Source organism: Heteronotia binoei, chromosome 1 (genome assembly GCF_032191835.1).
Source record: "Heteronotia binoei isolate CCM8104 ecotype False Entrance Well chromosome 1, APGP_CSIRO_Hbin_v1, whole genome shotgun sequence".
In the NCBI taxonomy this organism is placed as follows: Eukaryota; Metazoa; Chordata; class Lepidosauria; order Squamata; family Gekkonidae; genus Heteronotia; species Heteronotia binoei.
The window spans coordinates 16,834,074-16,861,547 of NC_083223.1; the positions used below are offsets into that span (position 1 = coordinate 16,834,074).

General features: G+C 46.1%; 1 protein-coding gene across 1 annotated transcript in view; it reads left to right on the forward strand.

The window, feature by feature from the left end:
• CD2AP (CD2 associated protein) overlaps positions 1-27,474 on the forward strand; it is a 160,809-nt gene that overhangs the window by 127,049 nt on the left and 6,286 nt on the right. Inside the window, exons 12-17 of the mRNA XM_060231337.1 lie at positions 3,242-3,401; positions 4,697-4,839; positions 16,981-17,096; positions 19,885-19,974; positions 23,303-23,484; positions 25,449-25,512. Coding sequence (XP_060087320.1) covers positions 3,242-3,401; positions 4,697-4,839; positions 16,981-17,096; positions 19,885-19,974; positions 23,303-23,484; positions 25,449-25,512 — 755 coding nt within the window. The remainder of the gene's footprint in view (positions 1-3,241; positions 3,402-4,696; positions 4,840-16,980; positions 17,097-19,884; positions 19,975-23,302; positions 23,485-25,448; positions 25,513-27,474) is intronic.

The window sequence follows — 27,474 nt, forward strand, 5'->3', positions numbered from 1 at the left end:
TTAAGTTGATCATTTTGTATGGCCCACGAATGATGTTATAAATATCCAAACGGCCCTTGGCAAGAAAAAAGGTTCCCCACCCCTGGCCTAGAAGGTAGGAGAAGAGTGAGGATTCATAAGCAGGAAAGGGGAGTTACGCTGTAGCCATGGTGGAGAAGCAGCTAATGGCAAGCTAGGAGTCATCTAAAAGTTTTGCAGAAAATCTGGGTGGTGGGGAGAGAGACAAAGACTGGGTGGTCAAGCTGTCGGGTGTGAAAGATCAGCAGCAGTTCCAGGTATAGGTTATTCATAGGATGTGAATGTATAGTACAAACCAGGCCTTGAATTCAGCAGGAGCTCACAGGAATGCAGCTCCTGAACCTTTCTGAGGGTTCCCCCTCCTCCTCCCCACCTACCTTGTCCATTGAATAGCAGGTGCAGATGCATAACAATCCCTGGATTAGCAGAGCGGGCAGCCAGCCAGCCAGCCAGCCTAAGATGCAGAGGAGCTCCTGCTAAAAAAAGAGCCCTGCCTAATGGTGATGTCCTGAAGAGCATGATCAGCATGGGGACGTGTGGAGAGAGAAGGTCCTTCAGATGCCTGGGCCCCACCCACAGGGCTTTTTTTGTAGCAGGAACTCCTTTGCATATTAGGCCACGCAACCCTGATGTAGCCAATCCTCCTGGAGCTTTCAGTAGGCCCTGTAAAAAAAAGCCCTGTAAGCTCTTAGAGGATTGGCTACCTCAGGGGTGTGTGGCCTAATATGCAAAGGAGTTCCTGCTACAAAAAAAGTCCTGCCTGTATGGAAAAAGGTCTTGAAAAGGTCTGTGCAAAGTTGTGTCGCTTTTCACTATATGTCGTGGTTTAAGGCAGCTTTTCGGATTTCTGAATGAGAGAGAAGTAGGAGGGAAAATAAAAAGCGTTGAATGTGGGTACAGTTGAATCCTAAAACAACTGGCATGCTTACAAATAGAACAATGTCTGTTTGCCCTTTCTAGCAGCACGTGTGGTTACTGACAATTACTGAACTGGATAATGTTTGAGTCTGGTGGCATGTTTAAAGGTCCCACGGGATTCAGGCCTTGTTCTCCTGCTTCAAACCAACAAGGTTACCCACTCGAATCTTAACCTTTATGAACTGGATAAGGTTAATTTCCAGAAGGCCGTAGTTAATCTTTTGACATGCTCCCACTGGTCTGTAAAACGTGAGCTGCCTTGTCTGTCAACTTAGGAGTTAGCTCCCAGATTAATGAATGCTTTTCAGCAGAAGGCGAGGGCTAAAAGGGTTTGGTCGGGGGGAAAAAACTTTGAAATATCTTTGAGTTGTCTCCATACTAAGTTTTTTGGCTTCCAGCAGTAGTATATGTTGCCATAAATTCCGCGTAATATGGACGTTAAAGTAAAAGATGATGATTCTTCTGTTTTCTGAGCCAAAGGTTTCCCTTGTGACTAAGCTCGCGTTGCTACGTGGCTGTCTGCTCTAAGGCGTGGATGTAAAAAAATCTTTGTATTATTCCATATCAAGAACACGTATGAATGATGGCTAAATGCTTCTGCTCAGAGCTTTTTTTTTTGGTAGAAAAAGCCCTGCAGGAACTCATTTGCAGATTAGGCCACACACCCTGACATCACCATTGTTTCACACAGGAGCTCATTTGCAGATTAGGCCGCACCCCCTGATGCCGAGCCAGCCAGAACTGCGTTCCTGCTTTTAAAAAACCCAGCTTCTGCTGGGCATCAGGGGAAGCTAGTAAATTGTGTAGATGGGGGTGTCAAACACTTGGCCCGGGGGCCAAATCAGGCCCCTGGAGGGCTCCTATCAGGCACTCAAGCAAGTGACTCTTGTCTGCTTCCTTCTCCCTCCCTCTTGCTTCCTTCTGCATCTCAGCTTGCTTTGCCAGGCTTGCTCAATCACACAGGATCTACAGAGCAAAGCCTCTATTTTCTCCATTGGCTGAGGCTCCTCCCCTTCCTTGTCACCTGGGAAGGGGGGGGGGAAGGAAGAGCCAGAGCTTCCCTGGATCCCATGGGAGAGATACAATGAAAGCACCTTTAAGTGCTAATATTTTAAGCATGTTTTATTTTAAGTTTTTTTAAAAAATCTTTAATCGTGTTTGTGTCCTTTTAAAAAGTTTATATCTCTGCTACATAACCTTAAATAGGTACACACGTGGCCCGGCCCAACAAGGTCTCGTTTATGTCAGATCCGTCCCTCATAACAAATGAGTTCGACACCCCTGACTCGTCAAGATACCATGGACCTCCAAAAGGACAAATCTAGATCAAATAAAGCCTGGCAGGAAGCTAAAATGACTGAACTGAGGCTATCACACTTCAGTCACATTATGAGAAGATAAAGTTACCAGAAAAGACAATAATGCTAGGCAGGGTTTTTTTCGTAGCGGGAGCTCCTTTGCCTATTAGGCCACACACCCTTGATGTAGCCAATCCTCCAGGAGCTTACTGTAGGCCCTGTAAGAAGAGCCCTGGAAGCTCTTGAAGAATTGGCTACATCAAAGGTGTGTGGCCTAATATGCAAAGGAGTTCCTGCTACAAAAAAACCCCCCTGATGCTAGGAAACGTTGAAGGCACAGTAGGAAAAGAGGAAGACCTAACTTGAGATGAATGGACTCAACCAAGACCTAAGTGGTGAATCTCTCATCACATATACTGACAGACGTTGAACGGAAGGTGCTCAATCTAGGCTGAGTGTTTTTTCTGTAAGTTCAGCTGCCTGGAGTGGAGGTTGGCAGCCCTTCCTGTAACTTTTATAAAAATATAAGCCTTATGCGGCGGTCATGTTGTCGAAAAATAGGTGGTGGAGCTCATCCAGGGATTGTTCTGCAGCTGCACATACTATTCAATGGACAAGGAGGTGGGACTCTCAGAAGGAGGAGGTGGGACTCTCAGAAAGGTTCAGGAGCTGCGCTCCTGTAAACTCCCACTGGATCCGAGGCCTGGCCTTATGACAGCATATTGCTCAGGCTCTGCATAGACTGATTTCAGATGCCATCGGAGGAATTCCCTAAGATGACAGAACTGAAGGGAAAGTATTTATTTTGGGGGGCCTTTTCCTTGGTTTCACTTTGTAGACGTGATTCCCAGGGAGATAGCGTTGTTAGGGATTCTTTCCAGCAGGGTCTGCGCAAACTGAGACACACACCAAGCAGAACAGTCCACAGCTGCAGAAGAGAAGCTACAGATTAAATCGCATCTGCGGTGTTTCCAGCTGTCTAAATATTATCATGCTTTATTGCCCAGATGAAAAAACAGCTTTGGATCAGAAAACTCCTAAACCGGCAGCCCCTCAAGTACCACCCAAGAAACCCGCCCCTCCAAACAAGTCGAATAACTTCTTACGAGGTGGGATTTTACACCCGAAACGGCCAGATAAGCCAATCATGCAGCCGTCACTATCCAAGTGAGTGTATCTTTTTTACTTGAGTGTCCTTAGAATTCCAGCCTGTCTTCCAACTAAGAGTCCAAACTTACCAATAAAATCCAAGATGCTGCGGAGTATACCTGAGCCCCCAACTTTCAATGGGGATCCATCAGCACCACCACCTCCCCCAAGCCACAAGCCAGTCTGGTGTAGTGGTGAAGTGCGTGGACACTTATCTGGGAGAACCGGTTTTGATTCCCCACTCCTCCACTTGCACCTGGTAGAATGGCCTTGGGTCAGCCATAGCTCTCGTAGGAGTTGTCCTTAAAAGGGCAGCTTCTGGGAGAGCTCTCTCAGCCCCACCCACCTCACAGGGTGCCTGTTGTGAGGGAAGAAGATAAAGGAGATTGTAAGGCACTCTGAGACTCTGATTCAGAGAGAAGGGCGAGGTATAAATTTGCGGTCGTCTTCTTCTTCTTTGCCAAAGGAAATTCCATATTAATATGTCAGTTGATAGGTAGAGTGTGAAGAAGGGTTTGTCCCATATATAAGAGGAAGCTTGACCATTTTTACCAAATTTTAAAAAGGGTATCTGGAAGGTATGGAATGCCCTTTAAAGGGAGTCTTGCTTTAATGCACCTCAATATAGAAAAGAAAAAGAAAAAAGAATTAATCTCAATATTGCTTTCAATAGGAAGGAATATAAGCAACAAAATAACTTGACAGGAAACCATCCTCCATAAACCTATGGTTACAAAAATTACGGGATTATTTTACTTTATTGAAGCTAGCACATATTTAAGTTCAGATTTGTCTCCAGAAAAATTATGAAGCAAAAGTGGTTGCTGTTTGGTATCCGGTACTTGATTATTTAGCTCAAAAGGAAATAATTCCAAACAATCCTTTTTATCAGACAGTGATTTATTTCTAATAATTTATGCTTTATTTAGAGTGTTGTATAAGACAGTAATACGGAATCTTTGACGCTGATTTGTTTCTAATATTGTTTTTGTTTTATTTTGTATGTTTAAAATTGTTGTTAAAAGATTAAAAAATGTAAATTAAAAAAGGGGGGGAGTCTTGCAAGATTCACTGTTTTAGAGGACAACTCCAGACTTACATTGTTCAGGGAGGCTTTTAGTTCTTGCTCAATAGGATGGTCGATCGATTAAACTTTGGTGGGCATTGAGAACTATGGTACTGCCATTGATTTTTATATTTGTGGCTTCTTCTTCTTGTCCCACCCCGCTTCTGCTGCACCTAAATAGATGATAAGGCAGGGCTACGGGATGAATGATTTCAATAAACAAATAATTTTTCTCTCTCCAACACAGAGCAAATGGAGAAGTGGTTTCCTTGAGACCAAAATCTGAAATCGAGCCTGTAGCAAAACCAAAGTTAGACTCGGAGCAGTTGCCCCCGAGACCAAAATCCGTAGAGGTAGATTCAGTTGCAATAAAGAACTCAAAAGAAACAGGTAAGCTTTAAATACAATGTGTCACTGCAGAAATTTCTGGAGTCCCCCCCCCCCCAGTTGAATTAGGGTGAACTCTTGAGTGGTTCGTCAGAGCCGCCTAGAATCCATGGAAATTTCAGATTTTCTACAATATTCGAAGCATTGCACTTTGGATTTCCATATTAGTTTGTAGCTTAAGAGGCACTGTAACAACTTTTTATAGCCCCTAGGTATTTGCACCAGACAGGTGAATAGTGCAATATTAGGGAAAATGAAGAAAATTCATGTATAATAACGGAGTTCAGTTTTGATCTTGAAAAGGATATTTTTGATACAATCTGCTTTATACTATAAAGAAAGTCATTTTGTGCCTTGATATGTTCAGTAAAAGTTCTTTGGCAGAACTTCAGGGATAGCTTCATAAGGCTTGACAGAATTTCTCCCTCAGGAATTACTTAATTTCTAAACTGTGTATCTCTCTTAGCACTTAATCACAGGTTACAAATGTCTCTGTCCCAGCCTTGTTGACAGATGTTATCTGAGAGTTCCATGCTTGGAATTTAATTCACAGATGGGTGTGATCCCAGTTTGGGTCAGGGCCAGTGTTCCCTCTAAGCTGAGTTAGTGTGAGCTAGCTTACAGTTTTTTAGCTCTGGCTCATACATTTTTGTCTTAGCTCAGGAAAAATTTATGCAGTAACTCGCAACTTTAATGTTAGTAGCTCGCAACTTTTAAATACTAGTAGTCAGAGATTTTTTTTTGTAGGAAAAAGCCCAGCAGGAACTCATTTGCATATTAAGCCACACCCCTAACATACCATTGTTTCACAGATGGCTTTTTTGTAGAAAAAGGCCAGCAGGAACTCATTTGCATATTAGGTCACACCTCCTGACGCCAAGCCAGCCGGAACTGTGTTCCTGCTCCAAAAGAGCTAGTAGCTCACAAAGCAGAATTTCTGCTCACAAGACTCCACAGCTTAGACTTAGAGGGAGCATTGGTCAGGACTTACTGGAGGATGGATTGCCCCGCTCTAAAATGGCCCCAGAAAGCTGCTGTTGGAGAAACTTACATATCCCGATGATGTATGATTAATGTTGCTTATTGGTGTTGCAGTGGGTGCAGATTGTCCAAGAATCTACTCTTCAGTAAATTCAGACTGCTGGTTTATAGGCCATTGGGCCATTCTTTGTACTCTATGGTGTGCCCAAGGATAGGATTTAGCCATTAAAATGGGGGAACTAGCTTTTATGTAAAGCACATTTGAGCTTGAAATCCTCATGCTGTGAAGCTTTCCAGGGATTTGATGGGTATTTTTCCTTGCAAAGTATTCTCCACTTTCCTAAGCTTGTTTGCGAGTAATACTACCAGCCACAGGGGCTCTGTCTTGGGGAACTGATGTTGTATTTGATAATTCAACAGTGAAACATTTATCGTAGCAGATCTTGCTGGATGTTCATACTTAAAAGCTTGGTGCCCTTTTTTCCCTGGCTTGTGATCCGATTGTTACAAACTACCATTTTTGTGTGATAAACTACCATTTTGTGTGTGTGGAAGAGTAAACTACCTTTTTTGGGGGGGCCACTGTGTGACACAGAGTGTTGGACTGGATGGGTCATTGGCCTGATCCAACATGCCTTCTCTTCTGCTCTTTTGTCTGGGGCAGTGATGCTCTGTATTCTTGGTGCTTGGGGGGCACAGTGGGAGGGCTTCTAGTGTCCTGGCCCCACTGATGGACCTCTTGATGGCACCTGGCTTTTTGGCCACTATGTGGCACAGAGTGTTGGACTGGATGGGCCATTGGCTTGATCCAACATGGCTTCTCCTATGTTCGTATGATCTGTTCAACCCATGTCATTTAGAAACTTATAGAGTAACACTCTGCAATACCTTGTTGAATCTAATTAAGCATTCCTAGTCATTCTGTACCTTAGTGAGTTCTTTTTTTCTTTCTAACCAGTCCAGGTTTGAGTAAGAGCAAATATTCTTTCCCATCTGAGCTGAACAGTGAAGCAAGTTTAAGTAGTTGCAGTAGTCGTGTGGTTAGCAATTTGTTAATTCGGCTCTAGATTATTGCTTCCAGCTGTCCTATGTAAAGCTTCTGTCTTCTGTTTCCCATTGTACATTGCAGTTTTGCTAACTTTGTCGTTAATTCAGTCCTTAACTTTGTCTACTTAACTTGTAATTTATTGGATTATATATATTTATTAATAATTATCCCATGCTTATTGCTTTGAGAGTCCTTCTAACAAAAGTTAGAACAACCAGAATCCAAAATAAAGCGCTTTAAAAACAAGCAAACAAAAAAAAACTAGGAAGGAAGGAAGGAAGGAAGGTAGGTCGGATTTTGACAGTCACCTCAATACCCTTGGGAACCTGACATAATTGTAATGCTACCACCAGAAGCCCCGCCTCCTTGTTGTTAATCATCCATACCTCAAATAATGGGAACACAGAGTGGAGCCTTTGAGGAAGATTTTCATTTGGAGGAAGGTTCCTATGGATGAAGGTAGCCTAAAGCTATCCTGGATCTGGATTGCTTGTTTAGAATTTTGAAGGTTAAAAGCAGGGGTGGAATTCTAGCAGGAGCTCCTTTGCATATTAGGCCACACACCCCAATGTAGCCAATCCTCCAAGAGCTTACAAAAAAGAGCCTTGTAAACTCTTGGAGGATTGGCTACATCATGGGGGTGTGGCCTAATATGCAAAGGAGCTCCTGCTAGAATCCCACCCCTGGTTAAAAGCATCATTATAGAATTAAACCAGAAAACTGACTTAGAAGCCAGTATGGTGGATGTACACAGAGTGGTAGATGCTTCTGTTCAGTGGCTCCCCTGAGCACCACTTTCCAATACGACACTTTCCCAATGTTTTGTGAAAGTCCCCTTGCTGGTGGGAACTGTGGTGGTGAGTTGGTTCCCACCTTGAAACTCCTGTTGAATCCCAAACGATCCGTTACTAAAACCATCACTTTGAGCTCAGTTTTGTTTCACATCTATACTGTGTTTATGTGAAATTTTAATAGTAATTTTTTGTTCATCTTTTGGTGGCGAAAGGTTGTTTCCCTATACTGTTGCCTCTAGGAGTACTGGCCTTTGGGGACATGGCACCCCAGGCAGGCTCCCTGCCTGGCACACCCTCTCTCCGCTGCACCACACTCTGTCACACGTGCACGCCCACCCCCCTCCCCGAAGTTTGCTGCGGCCCTACCGGCTTCAAGGCAGTCGCACGTTTTTTGAAGCCAATGCAGGGAGGAGGCTTCTCCCCCCCTCCTTTCCGGAACTGGAAGTGAGAGGGAGCGAAGCCTTCTCCAGCACTGGTAGGGCCTAGCCTTGTTGCGGCAAGCTGCGGGGTGGGGGGAGGGAAGCACTGCAGAAGGGAGGGGGCTGGTGGTGGCGGGGGTTGGGGAGGCAAATTAGGCAGTTGTCTTTGGCACTGGGGGGAGCCCAGTTTGGTGCCCCCACTTCCGACGCCCTAGGCCAGGGGTGGCCAACATTAACTCTCCAGATGTTTTTTGCCTACAACTCCCATCAGCCCCAGCCTTTGGCCGTGCTGGCTGGGGCTGATGGGAGTTGTAGGCAAAAACATCTGGAGAGCTACTGTCGGTCAGCCCTGCCCTAGGCAACGGCTTAGTTTGCCTTGTAGAGAGCCGGCCCTGGCCTCTAGAAAGGCACCAAGGGTTGATTTTTCAGTTTTGACACACTGGTAATTTCAGATTATTAATGTAGTCTATAATTCATTTAGCACAGCAATTTAGCACACACCCCCCCCCTTCCTTCTTCAGCTTGAATTACTATAGATTCAATGCATGCGCTGGAGGAATAAGAAATCATTTCAACAAGAAATCTTTGCCGCTTTTAAAATCTGATCGTCCTGTAGTTTAATAGGCGAGGTCTAAAGCAGGAAGCTTAATTTTTTTTGTAAGTCATTTTCGCTGCTGATTTTCTGCCAGAAAAGATAAATACGTTTTCTGTTCTATTATAGACTACATCCCTCCGCAGAACATGAAATATTCCTAAATGAATCATTCAAATTACTTATGAGCCCTATTCTAAAATAATATTAGCTTGCCTCTTCAGTTACAGCCAAGTAATTCTTTTATCTGGTCTTGTACAAATCCTTCATCACGGAAGAAAAGCAGCAAACAAATGTTTAGAAAGTACAATAAGCAATCCTTTTATTTACATTTATCTCCCAATTCACTCCTTGTGTTTGTGTTTAATGCATATCCAGCAAATTGACTATAATTGGCCCAGAACTGCTGGGGGGTATGACATTTCTGTGAAGTTTGGGTGGGTATTAATTGCACATCAGAGGAGAGTGCTCTAATGGTAAGTTCCTTGTGTATTGGCTGGGGCCCAGTGTACATGTGCGAAGAAGAAGAAGAAGAAGAATTGCAGATTTATACCCCACCCTTCTCTCTGAATCAGAGACTCAGAGCGGCTTACAATCTCCCATGTCTTCTCCCCCCACAACAGACACCCTGTGTGGTGGGTGGGGCTGAGAGGCTCTCACAGCAGCTGCCCTTTCAAGGACAACCTCTGCCAGAGCTGTGGCTGACCCAAGGCCATTCCAGCAGGTGCAAGCGGAGGAGCGGGGAATCAAACCCGGTTCTCCCAGATAAGAGTCCGTGCACTTCACCACTACACCAAACTGGCTCTCCTTGAGCATTGTGTGTGTTCTAGGTACGCACACAAAAGCCCAAACATGCATACTTGTATACTTCTATTCATAGGTTATCTCAAAGTGATGTATGGGTATGAGCCCCAGGCCGTGTCTTTCTCTGACTGTGTGCATACATTCTCTCTCAATTGCACCTCATGAACAAATAAAATCAATTTTGTTAATTTAAATGGTACATTTTTATTAGACAATCTTATTGTTCAGGGGTGTCAAACTCTTGTTATGAGGGCTGGATCTGACAAAAATGAGACCTTGTCAGGCCGGGCCATGTCAAGCCGGGCCATGTATGTACCTATTTAAGGTTAGGTAGCAGAGATGCAAAAGGACACAAACACAATTAAAGATTTTTTTAAAAAAAACCCTTAAAACATGCTTAAAACATTAGTACTCATTTGTTTTAAAGGTGCTTTCTTTGTATTTCTACCATGGGAGCCAGGAAACTGGGCAAAGTTAGCTCTGGCTCTTTCCTTCCTTCCCCAGGGGACAAGGAGGGGGGGGAGCCTCAGCCTATAGAAGGAAGAGAGGCTTGGCTCAGTAGCTCTGCTGTGTGATTGAGAGAGCCTGGCAAAGCAAGCTCTGCCCACCGCCCTTCCTCCCCAAGGAGAAAATGGAGATTTTGCTCTGTAGCTTCTGTGCAATTGGGCAAGCCTTGCAAAGCAAGCGGTTATGCAGAAGGAAGCAAGAGAGAGGGAGAAGGAAGCAGATGACAGCCGATTGCTCGGGGGCCTGATTTGGCCCCCCGGGCCGCATGTTTGACACCCCTGTTCTAGAATAATGAATAATGAAAGCTGGTAAAGTTGACAGAGTGCCTCTAGTCCGAACATTAAAAGAGAAAGACGTTTGTCAAGTATTCTAGTTCAAACCTTGTGCCTTTCTCTCTTTCATATACCCTTTGGAAGATGGCTTACAAGTCTTTGAATAATACAGTGATCACTGTGGGTCTTCAGAAGTAAAAATCATTGTCTGTTTCATTGGGGAACTAGTTGTTAAAACGGTCTTTTTCATTTTCATGTAGATGCCCAGCTGGTATTCCTACAGTTGTTTTTTTAATATATGGCAGTCAAATTTCTCCAGAAAATAACAAAGCTTTAAGTTCACTTTGATGTTACTGCAGTACATTGGGTTCGAACTAGGGGTCCTTATTGGTTCTGGGCGTGCCTGTTTTGCAAGCCATGAACTGTTATGAACATTTAGGTACCGAATGAACCGGTTCAGTTCTTGAGATTTGTAATGCAGTAGAACAACCCCCTGATGTAATAGAGCAGTGGTCCCCAACCTTTTTGGCACCAGGGACCAGTTTTGTGGAAGATAATTTTCCCACGGACCAGGAGGTGGGGGGATGCTTTTGGGATAATACAATTGTGCATTTTATTTCTAATAGTTTGGTGTGTTGGTTAAGTATGCGGATTCTTATCTGGGAGAACTGGGTTTGATTCCCCACTCCTCCACTTGCAGCTGCTGGAATGGCCTTGGGTCAGCCATACCTCTTGCAGAGTTGAAACGGCAGCTTGTGTCAGAGCTCTTTCAGTTCCACCCACCTCACAGGGTGTCTGTTGTGGGGGAGGAAGGTAAAGGAGATTGTGAGCTGCTCCGAGACTCTGAAATTCGGAGTGGAGGGCAGGATATAAATCCAATGTCTTTTTGTTGTTATTATCATCACTACTACATTGTAATATATAATGAAATAATTATACAGTTCACAGTCTGGTTGCTAACAGGCCATGGACCGGTATCAGTCCACGGCCCGGGGATTTGGGACCACTGTAATAGAGACACCAAACTCACAGGGGATCGCCAGCTGACTCTCCTCTACCTGCCCTCCAAATTTGGTGAGGATTGAATTTATAGGGTCTGAATTATGTCTCCCCCGCAAAGGTACCCCTAGGAAAGAGCCCTGTGGGACAGAGTGGTAAAGCTGCAGTACTGCAGTCGGAGCCCTATGCTCACGACCTGAGTTTGATCTCCCTTACCTTTTTAGGAAAGTGCTTTTTGGGGAAATGACAGGCGCAGGTTGAGGAGGTTCGGGAGTGTATAGAATGGACCCTGTGCAAGGTAGAGACATCAGACTCGCAGGGGTCCTCCTCCTGATGTTCTTCTACGTGTCCTCCAAGTTATGTGCAGATTGGACTTGGGGAGGGGAAATCCTCAAAGACGATTCTCCCCTCAAAGACGATGCCCCCAGGAAAGTGTTTTTGGGGAAAATGTCAGCCAGGGGGTCAAAAGTGTACAGAATGGACCCCCTGCAAGCTACACACCCCAAACACACAGGGAACCTCTCCCTGCCTTTGAAGTTTGGCAAACAATTTGATCGAGTGGAGACAGTCTGTCTGGAAATGTATCCATTTTCAAACCACCACAAACCACTTGAAAGTTTATGGAAAGTTTGTGCTGGTTCACTTCCCATAAGCTTCAGTTCACAAACTACGAACTGGTCAAAATTCATCAAGAACTCCAGTTTCTAGAGCAGTTCGTGCCTGTCCTTAGCTATCGCAAGAGGCTCAGGAGCAGCAGCGGCTCCACAGGGAACAGTGCCCTAGGCAGGGCGCCCCGCCTCACCCTCGGCGAAAGCGACGGGGAGCAGCAGCATGCCTTCGCCTCAGAACACACTGTGAGGCTGCAGTAGCTCCGCCCCTTTATCTGACACATTGCTGCTCCCCTTCGCTTTCGCTGGTATTTCCCTCACCGCAGAGGCGAGGGTGGGTGGGAGTGCCAAACGGCACCCACCTGAGGCCCACACCAGCACTCTTGTCAGGGCAGTGCTCTAGGCTGCCTAGCGAAAGGGCCGGCCATACTCAGGAGCAGCCTTTCGGGTGATGGGGCTGCACAAAAGGAGGCAGGAAAGTTCTGGCCTGTGAGCAGTTTGATGCTTTGCTTTTTTTAATCTGCCCCATAGTTACTTTCCTTTTATTTCAGTGCCTTCACTGAACCAGCTAAAGCCTTATAGTGCCATATGTGACTAGTTCACTTCTGTTTTATTGACTAATCTTGGCCTTACCCAGAGCTTATCGTTCCATTTGCAACAGGTTAAAAAGTATATTCTGTTGGACCTCTGGATTTAAAACCCCCAACTATTGTTTAATTCATGCTTGTGTATAGTTTTTAAGGTAAGGTAAGCTGCAGAATGGTAACGCTGCAGTCCTGCAGTCCAAACTCTCTGCTCACGACCTGGGTTCAGGTAGCCGGCTCAAGGCTGACTCAGCCTTCCATCCTTCCGAGGTCGGTAAAATGAGTACCCAGATTGCTGGGGGGAAAGCGTAGATTACCGGGGAAGGCAATGGCAAACCACCCCGTAAAAAGTCTGCCGTGAAAGTGCCGTGATGCGACGTCACCCCAGAGTCAGAAACGACTGGTGCTTGCACAGGGGACTAGCTTTACCTTTTTAAACTGCTTCTCAGTTTGTCTGCCCAGCTGTATCCAGTACCCATTCATACCCTTCTTAACAAGATTTCTTCTTCAACAAAGATTGTAAAAACCTTGCACAATCTCCATTCTTTATTGGGAATGTGATATCGTTTTATCTAAAATGACTCCTAATGAATGGAACTTACCGGCTGCCAGTCTGATGTCTGCTTTTTCATACTCGAATCCAAGTCCTTAATGATTTATGCAGCTCCCTTTGACTTTTTTCCTCCCTCATCCACAGGCCACTTAAGTTGCAAAGTAGCCCATGGAATTATTTATCACAAGTTCTGTATATTTATAGCACATGTACACCATGAAATAAACATGAGTGCACTCTCGGAAGAGAACTATGTGAAATAGTTTTAATAGCTTCTTAAGCTACATACAAAGAACCCTTTTTAAGTTTCAGACGATGGCCAAATTGGGAGCCCATGGGCAATTGAAGAGAAGACCAAATTGGGAGCCCATGGGCAATTGAAGAGAAGAAGACCACAGATTTATACCCTGCCCCTTCTCTCTGAATCAGAGACTCAGAGCAGCTTACAATCTCCTGTATCTTCTCCCCCCACAACAGACAGGACAAATCCTGCGATAGTGGAGTGGGAGGAGTGGGGAATCAAACCCGGTTCTCCCAGATAAGAGAGCAATGGCTGACCCAAGGCCATTCCAGCAGCTGCAAGTGGAGGAGTGGGGAATCAAACCCCGTTCTCCCAGATAACAGAGCTATGGCTGACCCAAGGCCATTCCAGCAGCTGCAAGTGGAGGAGTGGGGAATCAAACCCCGTTCTCCCAGATAACAGAGCTATGGCTGACCCAAGGCCATTCTAGCAGCTGCAAGTGGAGAAGTGGGGAATCAAACCCCGTTCTCCCAGATAAGAGAGCTATGGCTGATCCAAGGCCGTTCCAGCAGGTGCAAGTGGAGGAGTGGGGAATCAAACCCCGTTCTCCCAGATAAGAGAGCTATGGCTGACCCAAGGCCGTTCCAGCAGGTGCAAGTGGAGGAGTGGGGAATCAAACCCGGTTCTCCCAGATAAGAGAGCAATGGCTGACCCAAGGCCATTCCAGCAGCTGCAAGTGGAGGAGTGGGGAATCAAACCCCGTTCTCCCAGATAAGAGAGCTATGGCTGACCCAAGGCCATTCTAGCAGCTGCAAGTGGAGAAGTGGGGAATCAAACCCCGTTCTCCCAGATAAGAGAGCTATGGCTGATCCAAGGCCGTTCCAGCAGGTGCAAGTGGAGGAGTGGGGAATCAAACCCCGTTCTCCCAGATAAGAGAGCTATGGCTGACCCAAGGCCGTTCCAGCAGGTGCAAGTGGAGGAGTGGGGAATCAAACCCGGTTCTCCCAGATAAGAGAGCAATGGCTGACCCAAGGCCATTCCAGCAGCTGCAAGTGGAGGAGTGGGGAATCAAACCCCGTTCTCCCAGATAAGAGAGCTATGGCTGACCCAAGGCCATTCTAGCAGCTGCAAGTGGAGAAGTGGGGAATCAAGCCTGGTTCTCCCAGATAAGAGTCTGCGCACTTCACCACTGCAGCAAACTGGCTCCAAGTGAATGGAATAAACCGTACTGCAGGCCAGTGTTCCCTTTAAGCTGAATTAGCGTGAGCTAGCTCATAGTTTTTTTAACCTCCAGCTCACCCGTTTTTGTCTTAGCTCAGGCAGGATGGCCTCAGAGCACAATAATTGATGCAGGAGCTCACAACTTGAATGCCAGCTGCTCTCTAAGTAGAATTTTTGCTCACAAGACTCTGCAGCTTAGAGGGAACATTGCTGCATGTGCTCACTTCCTGTAGCTCAAGATTGCCAAATTCTGAGGCTTGACAAGTGGCTTCCTGCTCTACTAATTCTGAATCTCAGCACTTCAGCACCCTAGAGTGGTTAACCTTTAGTGCTTCCTGACCACTGTGGCTCAGTATTGGGGAATGGGGTATACAGTGTAGAAAAGAAGAAGACTGCAGATTTATACCCCGCCCTTCTCTCTGAATCAGAGACTCAGAGCGGCTTACAATCCTCTGTATCTTCTCCCCCCATAACAGACAGGACAACTCCTGCGATAGCTGCGAAGTGGTCTTACCTCCTTCTCTCTTGCCTTTCTGGGATTTTTTGGAGGGGTGTGCGAATGATGCTCACCGCTATAATGAAAGGATGCGCACCTCCATAATGTCCCCTCCCTGGCCTTGTTCTCGCACCCTGTTTCAGGGCTCTCCCCTCTGTTAAGGACTTTCATTTCTCCCTCACTACCCCCAAGGACCTCTTTCATTTGGAAAAGACGCAGAGGAAGCCCTTTTCCTCAGATCCTAATAAATCTCCCCCAGAATCTTTCAAAAGAGTCAAAACCCTCAAAATCTTATAGCATAACGGACGGGGAGAGAGGGCAGCACAGATTTCGAAGATGCAATTAGGCCCGTAGCCAGAATTTTCTATTTGGTGGGGCCCAAAGCCAGGATTTTCGTTTAGTGGGGCTCATTTTTTGTGAGGGCCTTAATTATTATGCTGAAGTGCGTAACCTAGTTCCGTTGCTTCAGAACGACGTTTCTTTTAACCAGCTTCTCAGGTCTGACGCAGCAAGGCAGGTTTAATTTGGCTGCCTTTTACTAACAGAAACATCAGTATTAAGAGCCATGTGGCGCAGAGTGGTAAAGCTGCAGTACTACAGTAAGAGCCCTCTGCTCACGACCTGAGTTCGATCCCAGCGGAAGCTGGTTCAGGTAGCCGGCTCCAGGTTGACTCAGCCTTCAATCCTTCCGAGGTCGGTAAAATGAGTCTCCGGCTTGCTGGGGGGAAAGCGTAGATGACTGGGGAAGGCAATGGCAAACCACCCCGTAAAAAGTCTGCCGTGAAAACGTGAAAGCAATGTCACCCCAGAGTCGAAAACGACTGGTGCTTGCACAGGGGATTTAACATCAATAGTAACATGTTAAAAAATTTGCAAACAGAAGCTATGGGCAGGGTAGAATGTTCACACAGCAGTAAGACCTCCAGAATGCCTTGGACCCAAAATTAAAGTTGAAATCAACTCTTTCATTGGTAAATAAATAAATGGCCCCTCCAGTCAGCTGTTTGAGGGGGGCTATACAGGTAGAACCAGGGGTTTGATTGGAGGGGCCTGGAACCCCCTGGAAACCCTCTAGCTATGGGCCTGTGCACAGAGCACATCTCAAGCATCCTTGACTCTAATTTCCCCTCCGCACTGCTGGGGGGTTTAAACAGACTCATCTCCTCCCAAGTTTCCTCTTGCCTACAACATTGCATAGTTGCACGCAACAAAGATCTTTGGTCCTCCTCAGTTGTGGGGCAGCAGTCTTTTTAATTTATAAACAAAAGCTCCCCCTTTCCCCCAGCTATTCAGGACCGACCCCATCTTGTCTGTGTGCGACCCACTGAACTTTCCTAATGATAAACACAGGGCCATCCAGTTAACTATCGGAAGTGATTTTCATCTGAGGGAATCCTGGGACGTACTTCAAAACAATACAGTTCTTTGGTGTCATTTTAAAGCGACCACTCAACAGATCTTAATAGAGAGCCAGTCTGGTGTAGTGGTTAAGTGCACGGACTCTTATCTGGGAGAACTGGGTTTAATTTCCCACTCCTCCACTTGCATCTGCCAGAATGGCCTGGGGTCAGCCATCGCTCTCGCAGGAGTTGTCCTTGAAAGGGCAGCTGCTGTGAGAGCTCTCTCAGCCCCACCCACCTCCCAGGGTGTTTGTTGTGGGGGAAGGAGATAAAGGAGATTGTAAGTCACTCTGAGACGCTGATTTAGAGGGAAGGGCGGGTTATAAATCTGAGGTCTTCTTAGATCACAGGAATTATTCAGCTCTGTATTTATTTTATAAGTGTGGCCATTTTGCTCTGAGTTTTTATTGTCTGGCGTATACATCCAAGCATGGAATCCCTTTTAAGGTTATTAATAAGCAATAGATGCTGATGTTCATTTTCCACAGCATTATAGAAACCTCATAACGTGCAGAAAGGTTTTTATCGTTGCCGTCTTGGTTAACAAAATCTCAAAGTCTTACCGTTTTCCTCATGAAAGCCCTTTGAGCCTCTGGTTTTTGCTCTTTCTCTTTCTTTCTTCCAGATCTTTTAAGTTTTGATGACATAATAGCTACCTCAGATAATTTATCACATCCCACAGCAAATAGGCCAAAGATGCCTGGCAGAAGGTTGCCTGCTCGCTTCAACGGCAATAATTCTGTGAGTATACAGACCGTGGACTCGTTTCCTTGTGAGAAATGTTTTGTAACAATGTGCCCAGTCTATTGTCCGTATCTTCATTTGCCACTTGTTTCTATTAAATGCCACTTTTCCACGAAAAGCCCCTCAAAAGTGGCTTATAACAGTGGTCCCCAACCTTTTTGGCCCCAGGGATCGGCCCCAGCTGATCGATGGGAAAAGCATGTGACACCACGGCAACAGCAGCCAGTGGCTGTTGAAAAAGCCACACTGCCCTTGCCTCCTTCCCACTTCCTTCCTGGGTGGGGAAAGGAAGTGGGAAGGAGACAGGGGCAGTGCGGCTTTTTCAGCGGCCGCTGGTCACTGCTGCTGCAGTTTCCCCGCCTATCAGGTGATTGGCGAGGGGGGGGGGTTTGGCCTTTACAAAGCCCGGAAGGCGCTTCACGGCTCCTTCCCCAGCCTTAATATTGTAAAAACAGAGTGGGGAGGAGGTGCCGTGGGGGAGGGAGAGGCACCATGGGTGGGGGGTGGTGAGGCTGTGCAGGGCTGCGGGAGGGGCAAGGCTGACTGGCCCGGTTAAGGATAGGCCACAGCCCGGTACTGGTCCATGGCCCGGGGGTTGAGGACCCCTGGCTTATAGTACCAAAATTTAAAGCACTTAGGTTCATATAGCTAGTCAGCAGCTGACTAAGGACAAGCCATAGCCCAGGCTAGCCTGATCTCACCAGATCTCAAAAGCTAAGCAGGAAGAGAGACCACCAAAGGATACCAGAGTCACTATGCTTCAAAATTTATCCCCCGCCCTCCACTCAGAGTCTCAAAGCGGCTCACAATCTCCCCCCACACACAACAGACACTCTGTGAGGTGGGATGGGGCTGAGAGGGCTCTCACAGCAGCTGCCCTTTCAACGACAACTCCTACGAGAGCTATGACTGACCCAAGGCCATCCCAGCAGGTGCAAGTGGAGGAGTGGGGAATCAAACCCGGTTCTCCCAGATAAGAGTCCGCGCACTTAACCACTACAACACACTGTCTCTCAAACTGGGAGGGCAGAGTTTAGGGAGGGGAGGGACCTCAGAATGATATAATGCCAAAGAACCCATCCTCCAAAACAGCCATTTTCTTCAGGGGAACTGATCTTGGTCACTTGGATCATTTGTAGTGGCAGGAGATCTTCAGGTGCCACCTGGAGAGCACTCACCCAATCTTGACCTTTATGGTGGTTTCACAACCGTTGTCCGCTCTCTCACTACCAAAATTCCTTTCACGAAGCCACCGTATGCAGTCTTATATAAAGGATCAACTCATTCTCTTCGCTAGTCTGTCCCCGCCGCTGTCCCCAGCTCAGGTAGTCAGCTCAAGGTTGACTCAGCTTTCCAACCTTCCGAGGTGGGTAAAATGAGTACCCAGCTTGCTGGGAGGAACTGTAGATGACTGGGGAAGGCAATGGCAAACCACCCCATAACAAAAAGTCTGCCAAGAAAACATTGTGAAAACAGCGTCACCTCAGAGTCGGAAACGGCTGGTGCTCGCACAGGGGACTACCTTTTCTTTTAAAAATTGAAAACAGTGGCATTGTTTGCGTCAAAGGAGTTTTCCATTGGAACTGGAATTTGGTTGGGATCCTAAGCAATGTTCTCTCTAAACTACAGGGTCTTGTGAGCAAAAATTCTACTTTGTGAGCTACTGGCATTAAAGTGGTGAGCTGCTGTATCAATTAGTGTGCTCTGGGGTCATCCTTCCTGAGCTAAGACAGAAATGGGTGAGCTGGAGGCTAAAAATCTGTGAGCTAGCTCACGCTAACTCAGCTTAGAGGGAACACTAATCCTAAGCAAACGTGTGGGTATTGGTTCCATTTACGCTAATGGGACTGGCTTCCATTTAAATGTAACTTATTCCTTACTATCAAGGTTGCTTTAATTTTTAAAATATTTTAAATATTTTAATGTTTTTACATTCACCATCTTAGGCCGCCTACTTGAGCGGAAAGGCAGCATAGAAATGTTTTAAATAAATAAATCAAATAAATATTTAAGGCTATGTTGCCAATAGCAAACTGCAGAATGAGACTACTGGGAGATTTCAGACTTACATTGGCCACCCTATTAATATTTGATCTTTTCTAGAGGTAGTAATCAGTATGGGGGTCCCCTTAAATATCAGATTGTGTACTTCCTTTGAGACTTTCAGTCTAGGAGGTTGTTTTAAAAAGGTCTAATGAATAAAGAGCTTCGCAGTTATAGTTTTTAAAATAAATCTGCTCAGGTGTGGAATTCTAGCAGGAGCTGCTTTGAGCCAGTTTGGTGTAGTGGTTAAGTGTGCGGACTCTTATCTGGGAGAACCGGGTTTGATTCCCCACTCCTCCACTCGCAGCTGCTGGAATGGCCTTGGGTCAGCCATAGCCCTGGCAGAGGTTGTCCTTGAAAGGGCAGCTGCTGTGAGAGCCCTCTCCAGCCCCATCCACCTCACAGGGTGTCTGTTGTGGGGGAGGAAGGTAAAGGGGATTGTGAGCCGCTCTGAGACTCTTTGGAGTGGAGGGCGGGATATAAATCCAATATCTTCTTCTTCTTCTTCTTCTGCTTTGCATATTAGGCCACACACCCCTGATTTAGCCAATCCTCCAAGAGCTTACAAGGCTGTTTTTTGTAAGCTCTTGGAGGATTGGCTACATCAGGGGGCGTGGCCTAATATGCAAAGGAGCTCCTGCTAGAATTCTACCCCTGAATCTGCTCCTAGGCGGCAGAAGTGCTGTTCAGAGAACACTGTTTTCCATCCCTTAAAAACTATGTAGCTTTTCCCTCCTTCTAGACACCTCAAAATTCAAGCATAGAAAAAAACGTGAAGGTACATAAAGAGGAGGAAGAAAGTGCCAAACTAAAGCCATTCGATGTTAAAAAGGTACGATGCGAACATTGTTCATGTTTCATGTAACAGGGGTTTTAGTATTGGCTGCTGTTAAGAACAGTGTTGTGTCTGTACATGTATGATAAGATAACAAGACATAAGAACATAAGAGAAGCCATGTTGGATCAGGCCAACGGCCCATCAAGTCCAACACTCTGTGTCACACAGTGGCAAAAAATTTTATATACACACATACACTGTGGCTAATAGCCACTGATGGACCTGTGCTCCATATTTTTATCTAAACCCTTCTTGAAGGTGGCTATACTTGTGGCCGCCACCACCTCCTGTGGCAGTGAATTCCACATGTTAATCACCCTTTGGGTGAAGAAGTACTTCCTTTTATCCGTTTTAATCTGTCTGCTCAGCAATTTCATCGGATGCCCACGAGTTCTTGTATTGTGAGAAAGGGAGAAAAGTACTTCTTTCTCTACCTTCTCCATCCCATGCATTATCTTGTAAACCTCTATCATGTCACCCCGCAGTCGACGTTTCTCCAAGCTAAAGAGTCCCAAGCGTTTCAACCTTTCTTCATAGGGAAAGTGCTCCAGCCCTTTAATCATTCTAGTTGCCCTTCTCTGGACTTTCTCCAATGCTATAAATGCAGAGATGCTGTGGGCATCCCCCTTTTTACCCCAGTGAGGAAAGACCCTGTCTGATCAAAGTCCTAGTGTGTGTGAGTGCTGTGAAGACACCCATAAAAAAAGAGGACTTTTCAAATTGCTTTTCCTTCTGCAACCACTAGAAGGAGGTAGAGGTCTTCTAGAAAGTGGATTGGGTCTTGCTGGCTCTTAAAGTCGATCCACCCAATGTCCCTGTTTACTACAGCTCACATCCTACGCGCCTTTTTTGCATACAGGTCCCATGATCCCCAGCACTTTTCAATACTCGAGAGTACTTCTTCAATACTGGTGGAACCGACTACCGGATGAAGTGCGGGCCCTGCGGAGTCTGGACCAATTCCACAGGGCCTGCAAGACTACTCTTTTTCAAATGTCCTTTGCTTAAATGTAGACTTAATGTAGACCTGCTGTAGACATAATTTATTATATCCAGACACCAAACCTACTGAGGAAAGCATCTGATATGTAGCACCGCAAATGTTAATTTAAATTGTAAATGATGGTTTTAATTATGATGGTTTTATTTCAAGAACTATGTGCCGTATTGGTACTGAGGTTTTTATATTGCAAATTGTAATTTTATGTTGTAATTTTTATATGTTGTAAGCCGCCCTGCTTCGGCGGGGAGGGCGGGATATAAATAAAATATTATTATTATTATTATTATTATTAATACTTCCCTTTTCACTGGAGAAAAGCCAGTTATAGCCACCTCTGTGTGTGTGTGTGTGTGTGAGAGAGAGAGAGAAGTGCCATCAAGTCACTTCTGACTTATGGGAACCCTGTGAATGAATTATCTTGAGAACGTCCTGTCATTAAAAGCCATACAAACTGAGGACCCTGACTCTTCGATAGAAGATATTGGATTTATATCCCGCCCTCCACTCCAAAGAGTCTCAGAGCGGCTCACAATCTCCTTTACCTTCCTCCCCCACAACAGACACCCTGTGAGGTAGATGAAGATATTGGATTTATATCCCGCCCTCCACTCCAAAGAGTCTCACAGCAGCTCACAATCTCCTTTCCCTTCCTCTCCCACAACAGACACCCTGTGAGGTAGATGAAGATATTGGATTTATATCCCGCCCTCCACTCCGAAGAGTCTCAGAGCGGCTCACAATCTCCTTTCCCTTCCTCCCCCACAGCAGACACCCTGTGAGGTAGATGAAGATATTGGATTTATATCCCACCCTCCACTCCGAAGAGTCTCAGAGTGGCTCACAATCTCCTTTCCCTTCCTCCCCCACAACAGACATCCTGTGAGGTAGATGAAGATATTGGATTTATATCCCGCCCTCCACTCCAAAGAGTCTCACAGCAGCTCACAATCTCCTTTCCCTTCCTCCCCCACAACAGACACCCTGTGAGGTAGATGAAGATATTGGATTTATATCCCGCCCTCCACTCCGAAGAGTCTCAGAGCGGCTCACAATCTCCTTTCCCTTCCTCTCCCACAGCAGACACCCTGTGAGGTAGATGAAGATATTGGATTTATATCCCACCCTCCACTCCGAAGAGTCTCAGAGCGGCTCACAATCTCCTTTCCCTTCCTCCCCCACAACAGACACCCTGTGAGGTGGGTGGGGCTGGAGAGGGCTCTCACAGCAGCTGCCCTTTCAAGGACAACCTCTGCCAGAGCTATGGCTGACCCAAGGCCATTCCAGCAGGTGCAAGTGGAGGAGTGGGGAATCAAACCCGGTTCTCCCAGATAAGAGTCCGCACACTTAACCACTACACCAAACTGGCTCTCTGTCCATCCATCTCATGTCGGGCCTTCCTCTTTTCCTAGCACGATTGTCCTTTCCAGGGAGTCTTGACCTCTTAATGCAGTCAACTTCCTGTGGACAATTAGAAATATTTTTAAGCTCTGTACACGCTGGTTGGGTGCCGGCCGCTTGGCAGAGTTTTAAATAGTTTAATCTTTTGACTTTCACCATCTTAGGCCGCCTACTCGAGCGAAAAGACAGCATAGAAATGTTTTAAATCAATCAATCAAATATTTAAGAATGTGTTGCCAGTGGCAAACTGCAGGATGAGACCACTGGGAGATTCCAGACTTATATCGGCCACGCTATTAATACTTAATATTTCTAGAGGTAGTAATCAGTATGTTGTTGTTGTTCAGTCGCACAGTCGAGTCCAACTCTTTGCGACCCCATGGACAAAGTCACGCCAGGCCCTCCTGTCTTCCACCATCCTCCAAAGTCTGCTCAAATTCGTGTTTGTTACATCAGTAACGCTGTCCAGCCATCTCATCTTTTGCCGTCCCCTTCTTCTTTTGCCTTCTGTCTTGCCCAGCATCTGGGTCTTCTCCAGTGAATGCTCCCTTCTCATTTGGTGGCCAAAGTATTTGAGCTTCAGCTTCAGCATCTGACCTTCCAGAGAACAGTCTGGGTTGATTTCATGTTAGTCACATCAGTAACGCTGTCCAGCCATCTCCTCTTTTGCCGTCCCCTTCTCCTTTTGCCTTCTGTCTTTCCCAGCATCAGGGTCTTCTCCAGGGAGTGCTCCCTTCTCATTGGGTGGCCAAAGCATTTGAGCTTCAGCTTCAGCATCTGACCTTCCAGGGAACGGTCTGGGTTAATATCAGATTGTGTACTTCCTTTGAGACTTTCATCGAACAAACTTGTACCACTGCTACGTCCAGTGTTTGCGTGGTGTGTTTTTGCCCTAACCCCCTCCCCCTTTCCCTCTTTCAGCCATCCATATTTACTTCGACACGCCTGTCTTCATCGCCAACCTGTGTTGGAGTCGGTCATTCTGCCGGGGAACCAAAACTTAAACAGGAAGCAGATGAAGGGGAAAAGCCTTCCGTAGAAGAGCTCAAGGCTCAGATTTTTGAGCTTTTGACCATTGTAGAATCACTGAAGAAAGAACACGGGTAAGTTCTGTTCCTGCTGTCTTACCCAAGCTTTGAACGGGGGTCTGTGCGTTATACCTTTAAAAGACAGGCAGTGGGTTGCGCAGCTGTGGAAACAAGAAAAAATACCAGAGAAATGGGACTGGATTGTGAAAGTTTTATCGTGGAGCGAGATGGATAAATTAACAAGAACTTTGAGAGACTATGATCTGGAAGTGTTTAAAAAGGAGTGGAAGAAATTTAAAAAATATATAGAGTTAGAATGGAACGTAAAAAGACATTGGGCAATCTTTTAATATGAATGAGAAGAAAAGGACAGTGTGTTTTGATGGGTTTGGGATACCTTTATATTTGGATTTAAATATATAACTTCGGGGTAAGTCTAATAACGGAGGGAGGGGAGAGTGAAAATATCATATGGGTTAGGGATAGAAAAGATATAACTAAACATCGTAACCGTAGGTTATTAATGAATTGTTAAAATACAACATTGGAGGGAGGGGGGATTGAAATGTCATACGGACTAATATTGAGATAATTAAGAAATAACTAAGTTGTATAACCATATGATATCAATAAATTGTTAAAACACAAAGAAAAAAGACAGGCAGTGGGTTGACATCATCAGTGGTGAGTCAACATTTATTTATTTATTCATTGGATTTATTTCCCGCCCTCCCCGTTGAAGGCAGGCTCAGGGCGTCTCACAAATTAAGGTCACACAGTCGCAGTAGCGTGACCAAATAAAATAGAACAACAATAAAAACATAAACATAAAAACAATTTCTAAAACATCTACGTGTGCTAGTATCATGGTTTCAGACAGCAGTCAAGTTCTAACGGTGGTAGCCATTCTAAGAGGTCCTAGGATCACCATAGCATGATGAGGTAGACCATTGGTAATGCTTTTATGGGCCGAAGCCGTTGCTGCAGGTGTCGTCGTCATGAAAATACATGGTGGAAGAGTGCCGTTTTGCAGGCCCTGCAGAACTGTGGAGGCTTTCGCAGGGCATTATCACAGCGCTTTGGTTTAAAGATGTTAACCCATAGAATCATAGAGTTGGAAGGGACCTCCAGGGTCATCTAGTCCAACCCCCTGCACAACGCATGAAATTCACAAATACTGCCCCCTAAATTCACAGGATCCAGTTCCAGTTTGAATTGTAAGGTTGTTTCCGGGGCTGTTAGGAACTCATTTGCATATTAGGCCACACCCCCTGACAGCACCGTTGTCTCACAAGGCGTTTTGTAGAGAAAAGCCCAGCGGGAACTCATTTGCATATTAGGCCACACCCCCTGACAGCACCGTTGTCTTACAAGGCGTTTTGTAGAGAAAAGCCCAGCGGGAACTCATTTGCATATTAGGCCACACCCCCTGACAGCACCGTCGTTTCACAAGGTGTTTTGTAGGAAAAGCCCGGCAGGGACTCATTTGCATATTAGGCCACACCCCCTGACACCAGGCCAGCCGGGACTGTGTTCCTGTGCGTTCTTGCTCAATAAAAACCCTGGTTGTTTCTAATTCTCCGGTTTTAGTTGCTTTTTGAAATCCAGCTACGCTCGCGTAATACTACTTTCCAGCCATCTGTAGACTAGAAAAATAAGTCGTCGTGACAACAGAATTGCTGCTAGGCGTGCCTGCGACTGCTAGACTGATTTGTTGTGTGTGTGCATAGTTTGTGTGCATCTGGGCATGTTTCCAGCTGTTCACATGCATAACGAACGTGTTGTGTGAAATGGATGTATATAAGTTGTCTTACGGTTTGGGGAGGTGGAGGAGAAAGGGGCTCGGAAAGCTATTTCCATCTCCCTCCAAGACAATCCCACGGGTAAAAACGTTTATCTCAAATCACCTTCATGTGACTTTTCTGTCCCCACTTCTCCCCCCCCCCCCCCCCGCAATCCAAATGTAGCTTGCATACGATGGGTTATTTTCCTTCCACATGACATTTATTAACTAGGTCTGCCTTTTTTAATTTTTAAAGGAAAGAACTGGAAAGATTGAAAAAAGACCTGGAGGAAGAGAAGCAGATGCGAAATAACCTAGAGGTAATGCGGGAAGAGTAAGATGCATGAAGACACACAGTAGCCTAAAACCATGAGCTATTTCGTTGTTAAGCAGACAGTATGAAATGTTACTCGGTTATTTTGCTAACATGGACGGCTCCATGTGCACACCTCCAGCAAAATGAGGGGGTTGTATTTGATACCTCGTGTATGTAAGCTTGTATATGCAATCTTCCATCACGGAGATTTGCAACGATAGCAACAACAAAAAGTCTTTTTAAACCACCTCCTTCACCACTCCGAGGAGCTAACAGAGCTGACCCTTGTGAAAAACAGAGCACACAATTTCAGGGCAAGGGGTCCCTTCAAAATAGTGAGACAGCTATGTTCACAATTGGGGAGAGGATAAAATGGCAGGGTAAAGGAAAGAACAGAAGAGGTCCATGTCCACAGGGCAAAAGTATTGCCTCTGGGCTCTGGCTTCCCACATATGGATTTACTCAAGGCTTTTTTTGTAGAAAAAGCCCAGCAGGAACTCGTTTGCATAGTAGGTCGCACCCCCTGACACAAAGCCAGCCAGAACTGCGTCCCTGTGCATTCCTGCTCACAAAAAGCCCTGGATTTACTCATGAGGAAGCTTTCCAGACCAGCACTCACATATGAAGCTGCCTTATACTGAATCAGACCCTGGGTCCATCAAAGTCAGTATTGTCTACTCAGACTGGCAGCAGCTCTCCAGGGTCTCAAGCTGAGGTTTTTCATACCTATTTCCCTGGACCCTTTTTAGTTGGAGATGCCAGGGATTGAACCTGAGACCTTCTGCTTACCAAGCAGATGCTCTACCACTGAGACACCATCCCTTCCCATTTATCAGGGACAAAACCCACGAAACCCACTTAATCTGCATGCTAGAGCAGCAACCGGGTTCACAAGGTTTCCATGTCTCCTATAATGCTGAATGAAAGTCTGCTCTCTCATCTCACACCTGCGTACTAGACTATTGACCAAAAGTAAAGTCAATCACCCTTTGAACTACCTATTTATTGGACTGTAGGGTTTCCAACTTCCAAGTGCGGGGGTGGAGATCTGCTGGGATTACAGCTCCGTATGACAGAGATGCTTGGAGTTCCCCTGAGGGGGAGGGGGGTTTGGAGGGTAGATTCTATGGCAGGGGTGGCCAAACTAGCTTAATGCGATAGCCGCATAGAATAAACGTCAGACGTTTGAGAGCCGCAAGACAGGCAGGGAGGAAGGAAGGAAGCAAAGCGAATAGAGGTGGAGGAGGAGAAGAAGAAGACTGCAGATTTATACCCCGTCCTCTCTCTGAATCAGAGACCCAGAGCGGCTCACAATCTCCTTTACCTTCCTCCCCCACAACAGACACCCTGTGGGGTTGGCGGGGCTGAGAGAGCTCTTACAGCAGCTGCCCTTTCTTAGGACAACTCTTGCGAGACCCAAGGCCATTCCAGCAGCTGCAAGTGGAGGAGTGGGGAATCAAACCCGGTTCTCCCAGATAAGACTCCGCACACTTAACCACTGCACCAAACTGGCTCTCCGGTTAAAGCAACTTTAACTTTAAATGCATTCTCCAAGCCGCTGGACAACAGGGCAGTGGAGTCTTCAAGAGCCACACAATATGTGTGAAAGAGCCACGTTTGGCTCCTGAGCCACAGTTTGGCCACCCCCATTCTATGACATTATACTCCCACTGAAATTCTCCAAACCCCACCTCCTCAGGTTCCACCCCCCAAAATATCCAGGTATTTCCCAAGCAGGAGTTCGCAACCGTAATTGGCTGCCAGAGTACGTCCATGACTGTGGTGTTCTGCGATGTCACAGATCAACCATCGTCTTCTCAACCAGCGGTCTTTGTGGTTGGCTGCCTGCCCCAAAAGGAGCAGTCACAGGCTAGGTTGCCGTGTCTGCATGCTCAGGGGAGCTCCCAGACCAGGCAGAACAATGCTTTATTAAGGGGAGATCAGCGGCCTCCCCAGGTGCCCTGAT